The 9,489-nt window shown below is 35.9% G+C and overlaps 1 protein-coding gene across 1 annotated transcript; it reads left to right on the top strand.

Annotated features, from left to right (window-relative positions):
* Window positions 1-1,256: 1,256 nt before the first annotated feature.
* Window positions 1,257-2,199, top strand: LOC100750423 (protein CXorf21-like). The gene has a single exon (XM_035449936.1). The coding sequence runs from the start codon at window positions 1,288-1,290 to the stop codon at window positions 2,197-2,199; it is 912 nt and encodes a 303-aa protein (XP_035305827.1). The 5' UTR covers window positions 1,257-1,287.
* The last annotated feature ends 7,290 nt before the right edge of the window (window positions 2,200-9,489 follow it).

Raw genomic sequence — 9,489 nt, 5'->3', positions numbered from 1 at the left:
ACTGTGTCTCTGTCTTAATGTACATGAAGAACACTTGCTGTTAATATTTTCCCACTCTCTGTCATTGGGAACTTGAATAAACACTTTCAGATCCTCTTTTGGTAAATGGTCATTACCATGCCACACATGTGACCAACCCACATCATTTTCCTATTAGGGTTTCAGTCCTGGGGTATGAATGGAAAGCAGAACCAATTTATGTGTCTAAAGCTGTCCTCCTCGGTAAGATGTAAGCAGACACCAAGACACAAACCAGGCAGAAAGAACATTTTCTGAGTTTGGAGTGCTGGCATCTCAGAAGACCAAATCCTTAGGTATCCTGATATTTGGAAACAGTCGTAAGTACAAACTCTTTCTTAGTTTGATTTGTGTTGTTTCATTTTCTTCTCAAATTCTTTCAAGCATTAGCATAAATGTGTTTCCTGGGAACATGTATAGTATATACCATAGACTAGTGAAACAAAAGCTCTATTTTGAATAAAGTTGAATGATATTTTTCATTCTTATTTAGTTTGCTTTTATTTTTGTATGTAAGTGGCAGGTTTTCCCATTTTGCCCAGGCTGACCTTGAATTTATGATATTATTCCCTCAGGCTGCTGTTTGCCAGGATTATAAGTGTGAACCAACATGCCTCGGTTTTTATATAGGAGTTTATAGGGAAATTTTAAACTTTTAAAATTGCGTTAATGGGTAGTGTAAATAAGGAAGAAAGACCTGAGTCCAAAAGAAGAAAAAAATTTAAAAAGTAATGGACAGAAAAAGTAGTAGGAAGCTTGAGAGACCCACATTATTGAAAAATAGACAGCTATGTTTATAGGTTAGTTCAGAAAATTTTTGTAAGTGTAAATTTTTATTTTAAGTCCACTTTTGGACAATAAAAGGCTAAGAATTTTAGTACTTTATAAGTAAATATTGTTATACAGGTGGATATAGAGAGTTATATATATATATATCCCTGAGTTTGTGCTTTTTAAACAGTTGCTTAGGTGCTCTGTAATATTCTCACAATAGCCCCATGAAAAAGGCAGGGGGTGTAATATTATCATTTAACTGTTGAGAAAACTGGGAGTCCAAAATAGGTAAATTCCCAATTGTTAAACAGTGGTAAAAAGGAATCAATGTATTTCTAGTCTTATTCTCTATTCTTTAAGCAACAGTTTTCCCTAAAACATGGTTCATGGAGGAGAAAATTCTTATTTACCTTGTAATGTAAATTGCCTTGATTAGTTGTTTTGTATTGTAGGAATATAATCCACTCATATTTTTAGAAGAACTTGCCTAAGAAAATGCTTGGAGAAGCCTTCTTAGCAGAATTCATTTACAAAGAACAGAAACATGCAAAAATTTGCAAACCCCTAAGATGTAAGAAGACATCAAATGATGAAAAGGAAAATTGGGAAAATAAGTTTTCAGATATACAGGACAATTTATCTCCCCTTCTTAAGATGGGAAATCAAGAGAAAGTTCTAGAAGGAAGTCTAACTGAACAAGATAATAATACGTCTCAAATGAAATCTGTGGATGAGCTACCTGCTGCAAAATTGAAGAGTACACCTCTTCCAGGAAATGTATCCATTGCATTGCCCATTCCAAAGAGGGGCCATGATGAAACACAACTGGATTTATATCGATCTTGGTCATGTACAAGTATTTGTCAGAATTATCCTGACCTACAGATAGGAGGTGATAATGTTAGAAACATGTATGATTCTGGCTGCTTTGTGGAACACGCCCAAGATGATGTTTGTAATGGTCCTCTTTTGCTTTCAGTGGATATACCATTGGGCCATTCTCCTAAAATTGAGCCTCTAGAGAAAACATGCAGTTCAAAATTATTAAATGGGGATGAGATTCGAGAAAAAAGCATGCTGTCGCATAAGCAACCTCTTTCTAATTCTATGCTTAATAGTTACATGGAAAAAAAGGTGGATGAACTCTACAAACAGTTTTTGGAAGAAAATCTTACCAGGTGCATCTCTATAACCAACTTCATGGCTTCTAATATGCTGATGAATAATGTTAATCAGATAAGCCTTCAAATCTCTCAAGAGCAGAACATAGAGGCATCCAAAGCCCGAGAAGCCCTCCTCCACTCTTTAGCACTCTGTAATCTTCGTAATGTTTCCCACAGAAATAGTACTGAATTAAGCACACCTAACTTACAAATATCAAACCAGACCAGCCGGGAACTTGTATGACATCTATGGTGAGAATCAACTAAAGACTGGCTGGATCAAATAAGAGACCACAATTGGAGATTTCTTGCTTTTTATATCTCACTGAATTTCCCTTGTGTTGGTGTCACTTTTTGGAGAAATGATTTTACTTTTGTACATCTGAATTCCTGTAGGAGATTATGTACAATAACTAAGACTTATCATCATTTATGTTTTCTTTCTGTCTTCACACCTTTAGTAGTTACTACATTCAAGTTGGTATGCCATGTATGTACATATTGTCACTAAGCCTTGTTTATCACAAAAGTGGTATGAGGAGTTCTTAATTGTAAGCTACTGAAGAGGCCATAGAAGCTGTATCAGGAACGTTTAGAGGCATATGATTAGTGTTTAAATCGCCTTCTTCTTATTTGTGGTATACAAGACAATTTGCACTGACAACCAGAATAGCCTGGGGTATTTTTTTGTATATGCATACACCATTTTCATATGTAGATTGAGAGAACCTATAGCAAGAAAAATACAATTTGTCTGACTTTTGTAGGAAAGGTAGAGGAAAGATTAAGGAAAAATGGAGAATCTGTTGGTCCCATTTGAATTAAACTTGACATTTTTTAAACTATATTGGCACAAGGATTAACTCTGGTATATCATTGCTCTATGCTTGGTCGTTTTTTAAGGCTAAGAGGAAGAAAGGCACACGGGCTAAGTAACTAAAGTGTATATCAAACCACCATCTACTTCTGAGATCTCTTGGCAATGTTTTACACTGTTCTGATTCTCTATAATCATGGTCTTGACTTAAAATGAAAGAAAATGTGTAAAATTTGAAATTGAAACTAAATTAACACAATACATCTTATGCAATGCTGTGTCTCCTTGCCAAATTGGAAACAACATCTCAGGGCTAACAGTTTACATTTCTCCTATGAATAGTGAAATGATCATTAAACACTATTGCTTGTAAAATATCGTGCTATAAACTGGTTATAAAAGTCTTTTGAATGTGTTATGTATTAATGTTTTGTGTATTAATAATCCCCTCTGAGTAAGTACTTGTTCTTTATTTATTTCTATGAACCAATTCAATCTCTTCATAGCTTGTTATTTTAAATCTCATTATTCTTCATTTTTGTAGCTTCAACTTTTATTATGTAGTAGTAACTATGTAAGATATCTTGCTTTTCTCTTCATCACTCCTATCCTCATCATTATCTGACCTATTTTTCCAATCAATTGCAATCATTCAGATGTTTGATTTTGAAAGACAATGGGCAAAATTTTGGACAAACTGATTTACTGTCAGATAGAGACTGAAAATTTTGCATATACTGTCTATTGGCTTGTTTGATTTTAACATTTCAATACAGTTTATCCACATGAAAATACATTGGTATTAAATTTTGTACTTTTGGAAATTGAATAAAATGTATTTAGACAACATTTATTTTGTGGCTAATATTCTTAGGTACAGTAATATGTAATAATATTTTATTTATGTAGCAAATATATCCATAGGATTGAGCTTATATAGTACTATATAAAGCAAGAATGTTTCACTAGCATCAAATTGAAAACTGCATTTGTAGCTTCAGATTTAAAGACTCAACTTCTCTATGCTTATTTTTCCATTTCATCAAAATACCTTATACACTCATACATGTCTAAGATGACCCAAAATTAATGCAATAATTAAATAAGGAAAGATGATGTGTCTGTACTATTGGTGTTCTGTTGTACAATTGGCACAGACAATCCTGTGCCAATTTGTTCAAGGCTATTTGTCACTTTCTCTTCTATCAGTTTCAGTGTGTTTGGATTTATGTTGAGGTCTTTGATTCACTTGGACTTGAGTTTTGTGCAGGGTGATAAATATGGATCTTTTTGCATTCTTCTACATGCTGACACCCAGTTATGCCAGCATCATTTGTTGAAGATGCTTTCTTTTCTCCATTGTGTAATTTTGGATTCTTTGAAAAAAATTAGGTGTCCTTAGGTGTGTGGATTTATGTCTGGGTCTTTGATTTGATTCCCCTGAATCATCTGTCTGTTTTTATGCCAACACAATGCAGTTTTTATTACTATAGTCCTATAGTAGAGCTTGAAATCTGAGATGGTGATACCTCCAGAGGTTTTTTTTTATTGTACAAGATTGTTTTAGCTATAATGGGTTTGCTGTTTTTCCATATGACACTGAGTAATGTAGTTTCAAGTTCAGATTTTAATGGGGATTGCATTGAACCTGTACATTGCTTTTAGTAAGATTGACATTTTTACTGTTAACCCTATGGATTCGTGAAGATGGGTGATCTTTTCATCTTCAGATATCTTGCTGAGCCTTAATAAAAAGGTGAGGTGCTTAGTCTTACAACAACTTGATATGGTATGTATTATCAAAATTTATGGGAGACCTGTCGTTATCTGAATGAAATGGAGGAGTGGTGGATGGGGGGGGGGCAAAAGGGAGGTGTTGGGGTGGGATTAAGAGGAGAGGAGGGAAGGGAAACTGCAGTCAGCTGGCAAAGTAAATAAATAATAAATAAAAATATAAAAAAGTTATGGCAAGACGAGTCCTAGGATTTAGGTTAGAACCCACTACTGTTATTCTGTCAATATGACAGAACACTAAATGAACAGCTTGTGAGTTTTTCACTATGCCCATAGATTAGTGCATTTCTCAAACTCCATCACTAAGCTGTTTCTGTTTTTCTATTTTTCTGCAGTAGAAGATGATTACCATTGACATGCACATTTGTCCAAGGTTCATAAAATAAGTGACTGGGAGAGCTCAGCCCTAGAGGGGACATTTACATCACATGATTCCTGTGTGTAAGTCTCTGGGATCATTTAGAAAGGATGAAAAACTAAAGACTGATGCATGGCTGCAGGTAAATATTGGTCTCCCAATGACGTAGTACAGTCGCACATATGAATGCATAGAGGTTGTCACAGCATACACAAGATCTTTGCAAACTCAAGGCATAAAAAATCCCAGCAAGGAAGGAGAAGGGAGGTCAGTATTAAGCCCACCTTTACTTGAGGAGGGATTGGCAATTGACAGCTGTTAGTATAGTGATTTAGCTTTCTTTAAGATGGGGCTCCCAGGAGGTCTAGAAAGCTCCAGTAAATGGCCATACAACTAAGACTATATATACTTATACAGCATGCGAGCGTGTGTGTGTGTGTGTGTGTGTGTGTGTGTGTGTGTGTGTGTGTGTGTGTGTTTTGTATGTGTGTGTATCCCCAACACTAATGGGACTCAATGGGGTTAAAACAGGGAGATGAGGACACAAAGAAAGATGGTTATGACATCTGACGCATTGGGCAATAGGGATGAATGAGATCAAAATAAAATGTTATCATATACTCAAAACCATAAAAAAGACATTTTGAAGTCATAAAAACCAAAAAGATGAAGTGTTTGGTGTGCTGCTTTATTATGACATCATATATGCTTACTTCAGTGTTTGAATAAAATATTCATATTTGGCTGTGATTTTTGTGTAGTTTGGATTTTAATAGTCTTCATACTATTTTTTTCATTATGGGTTTCACATATATGACAGTATTCTCTGTTTCAAAACATATTTAAATTGTGTGGAATAATCAATACTGTCTAATTGTTCCAGTTAGAAAAATTATTAATTTGGTTTCCATGGAAATTGACAAAATTCGTGCTTCTAATCATGTTTATTATTAATATTATTATTTGGTTATCAAGACAGGTTTTCTTTGTGTAGCCATGGCTGTCCTGGAACTCACTGTGTAGACTAGGATGACCTCAAGCTCATAGAGATCTGCTTGCCTTTGCATCACAAGTGCTGGGATTAAAGGCATAATCATGTTTCTTGACAGGGGATAATTTTAGGAAGTTAAGAATGATTCCTAGCACATGGTTGCTATATGTTTGTATAGGTCAGTATAATTTATACTAATCTTTGAATATCAGCTACCAACTGTAGGGCCCAAGAAGGGCTTTCACCAATCTTGGGTAACTTTTTTTTTTTGGTTAGGAATCTCTGAACCAGTGGGATACAGTCTATCCAAGATTCTTGGATTTTTTTTTTACACTTTATCCTTCTAATGGCTTAGTTTTCCAAAGACGACAGTCTCTCTGAGGTTCTTAAGACTGAAGCTAACATTGAAATGGCAATTCAATTAATATAGCATTACTATAAAATGTATGCTTGGACAAAGAATGAAGGGCTGGTTTGATTAGAATTATTATAGTAGAATAAACTGAAATAATTGTACAGTTAGGTGCACAATTGTTTTTAGTAAAGACAAGAAGGAAAAACCAGCCAGTTAAATAAAAAAATGATTTAACAGATATGCATGGGTGAAAAATCATGAAAACAGAAATTTTATTTGTAAGTAAAATGAGAGAGGAGTATTGTCCAAAAAATTATAATGATGTTAAAACTTACATAATTATTTCTTAAGAGTGCCCACAGATAGTTTGGTACTTTGATCCCAAATCACATTGCTGTGTGCTTTTCCTAAGGGGCTATTAGAGACCTTCTTTTTGCTTTTGTGTATATGATATAGGGGACTACATCATGCTAGGCAAGTTCTATTCCACCGAATCACATCTCTAACTCCAAAGTGATCTTAAAATGTCTTTATTTAGTAGTTGTAAATTTGCAACATTATATCACAATTTTACAAAACATCCTTTAATAAGTATATCTAATAGCATACCTAAAATGCTGAGAACCAAATCAATGTATATTGATACCAAATTCTAACTACTGAATCATTGTGATGACCAGATAGGTTTTTCAATTGTTCTGTAATTTCTCCTTAAAGTCAAGAAACTGGTAGTTCACAGACTTGTGGTATAGGTCTTACTTTTGCTTCCTTAAATGAATAAAGGTAGTTTATCATGTGAAACATCAATTGCCAATGACCCTTTTTTTTTTTTACTTTTTTGTATTCTTTTTATTTTAATTAGAAACAAGGTTGTTTTACATGTCAAACCCAGGTCCCTCTCCCTCCCCTCTTCCTCTGCCCCCCCCCAACTAACACCCTACCTATCACATATCCTTTCTGCTCTCCAGTGAGGGCGAGTCCTTCCATAGGGGGTCATCAGAATCTATCATATTCTTTGGGATAGGGTCTGGGCCCACCCCAGTGTGTCTTGGCTCAGGGAGTATCCCTCTATGTGGAATGGGCTCCCAAAGTCCACACCTATACTAGGGATAAGTACTGAACTACTACAAGAGGTCCCATAGATTTCCGAGGTTTCCTCACTGAAACCCATGTTCCTGGGGTCTGGATATGTCCCATGCTGGTTTCCCAGCTATCAGTCTGGGGACCAAGAGTTCCCTGTTGTTCAGGTCAGCTGTTTCTGTGGGTTTCACGAGCCTGGTCTGGACCCCTTTGCTCATCACTTGTCCTTCTCTGCAACTGGATTCCAGTTCAGTTCAGTGATTAGTTGTGGGTGTCTGCTTCTACTTCCACCAGCTGCTGGATGAAGGCTATAGGATGGCATATAAGTTAGTCATCAATCTCATTATCAGGGGAGAGCATTTAAGGTAGCCTCTCCTCTGTTGCTTAGATTGTTAGCTGGTGTCATCTTTGTAGATCTCCAGACATTTCCCTAGTGCCTGATTTCTCTTTAAACCTAAAATGTCCCTCTCTATTATGGTATCTCCTTTCCTGTTTTCTTCTTTTCTTCCCCCGACTCAAACTTTCTGCTTCCTCATGTCCTCCTCACCCCTCCTCTTCTCCCCTTCTCATTCTCCTATCTGCCTCCCCCTCCTCCCATGCTCCAACTTTGCTCAGGAGATCTTGTCCCTTTCCCCTTCTCCAGTGGACCATGTATGTCTCTCTTAGGGTCCTCCTTGTTTACTAGCTTCTCTGGCAATGTGGATTGTAGGCTGGTGATCCTTTACACTATGTCTAAAATCCACATATGAATGAGTGCATACCATGTTTGTCTTTTTGTGATTGGGTTACCTCGCTCAGAATGTTTTCTTCTATTTCTATTCATTTTCCTTCAAATTTCAAGATTCCATTGTTTTTTTTTCTGTTGAGTAGTACTCCACTGTGTAAATGTACCACATTTTATGTATCCATTCTTCAGTTGAGGGGCATCTCGGTTGTTTCTAGTTTCTGGCTATTACAAATAATGCAGCCATGAACATAGTTGAACAGATGTCCTTGTTATATGAATGTGCTTCTTTTTGGGGGTATATGCCTAGGAGTGGAATGGCTGGATCTTGTGTTAGACTGATTTCCATTTTCCTGAGGAGAATGACCCTGTTTTTATTGGAGAGTAAATCCGTAGAGTACTCTTGTAGGATTTTTATTAGGAGACAGATAATAGCAGTGAATTTTCCCTAAGTAAGGATTAGCACTTTTCCTGTAGACAAGGTTTTGTGTTTTAAGGATCTGGAGGATGGAGTTAGATGGCTTTTGTGAGTACATGACAACAATATCAACAACATTTTTCTTCCAGAGGACAAATAAACAAGATATTACATGGTCTTGGAAGACAATGGTTTTCTATATTAGATATTGGAAAGTTCTAAAACAAGTAGAATCTAGTTGGATTTTTACTTTAATAAATTGAGAAAAGTATAAATACTAAGATCTTCTCTTTTATTATATTCATGCACATGAGCTTATGTGTGAGTGAAAAAAAGGAGTAGGAGTTACTTTGATCTAACTGACAGTTTAACCATTTTCTTTGCACTTCTTACCACATTTAGTAAACAGTTGAGGCATCTTAGTCTGAAAATCAAAGCTTTAATCATGCTATTGTTTTATATATGGAATGTAGATTCCCAAAGAGAAGGAAAGCAATTTCATATAAAGTTAGTGAGTGACCAGACTGGCATTAGTACCTAAGGCTTCAGAGACCCAGTCCTATTTGCTTTCTTCTCAAATCAATCAAATTATAAGCCTTGCATATGCTATCAATTTGGTGTTTTGATAGAGCATTGACATTTCTTATCATTATAGGATCATGATATCATCATTATCATCACCACCATCATCACCTACCATCACAGACAGAGAGAGTATTATATGTTGCAGTACGCATGCTGGAAGTGGTGGGCTCCAGTATATACACAAATCCTGCTTTCAAATTCTGCTCTAGAATAATGCCCTAAAATTGCTACTTCTAGCCACGAACCACCACAGGGCCAGCTATTACACAACCCCTGGCACTCGTTATAACTGTACTAAGAATAAAGGTTGACAGACCATGTGTGTTGTAGATTTATTCAACTTGGAGGGTGGTTTTCTGCTAATAGAAATACCAGTGGGGAATGTTTTAATTGTTTTGACATGGTAGCTTTG

Source organism: Cricetulus griseus, chromosome X, assembly GCF_003668045.3.
Source record: "Cricetulus griseus strain 17A/GY chromosome X, alternate assembly CriGri-PICRH-1.0, whole genome shotgun sequence".
NCBI classification, from domain to species: Eukaryota; Metazoa; Chordata; class Mammalia; order Rodentia; family Cricetidae; genus Cricetulus; species Cricetulus griseus.
The sequence above is the reverse complement of the archived record's forward strand: the minus strand, read 5'-3'. Positions and strand labels throughout refer to the sequence as shown.

Coding starts and splice junctions, on each gene's coding strand:
- LOC100750423 (XM_035449936.1), top strand. CDS start 1,288: ATGCTTGGAGAAGCCTTCTTAGCAGAATTCATTTACAAAGAACAGAAA.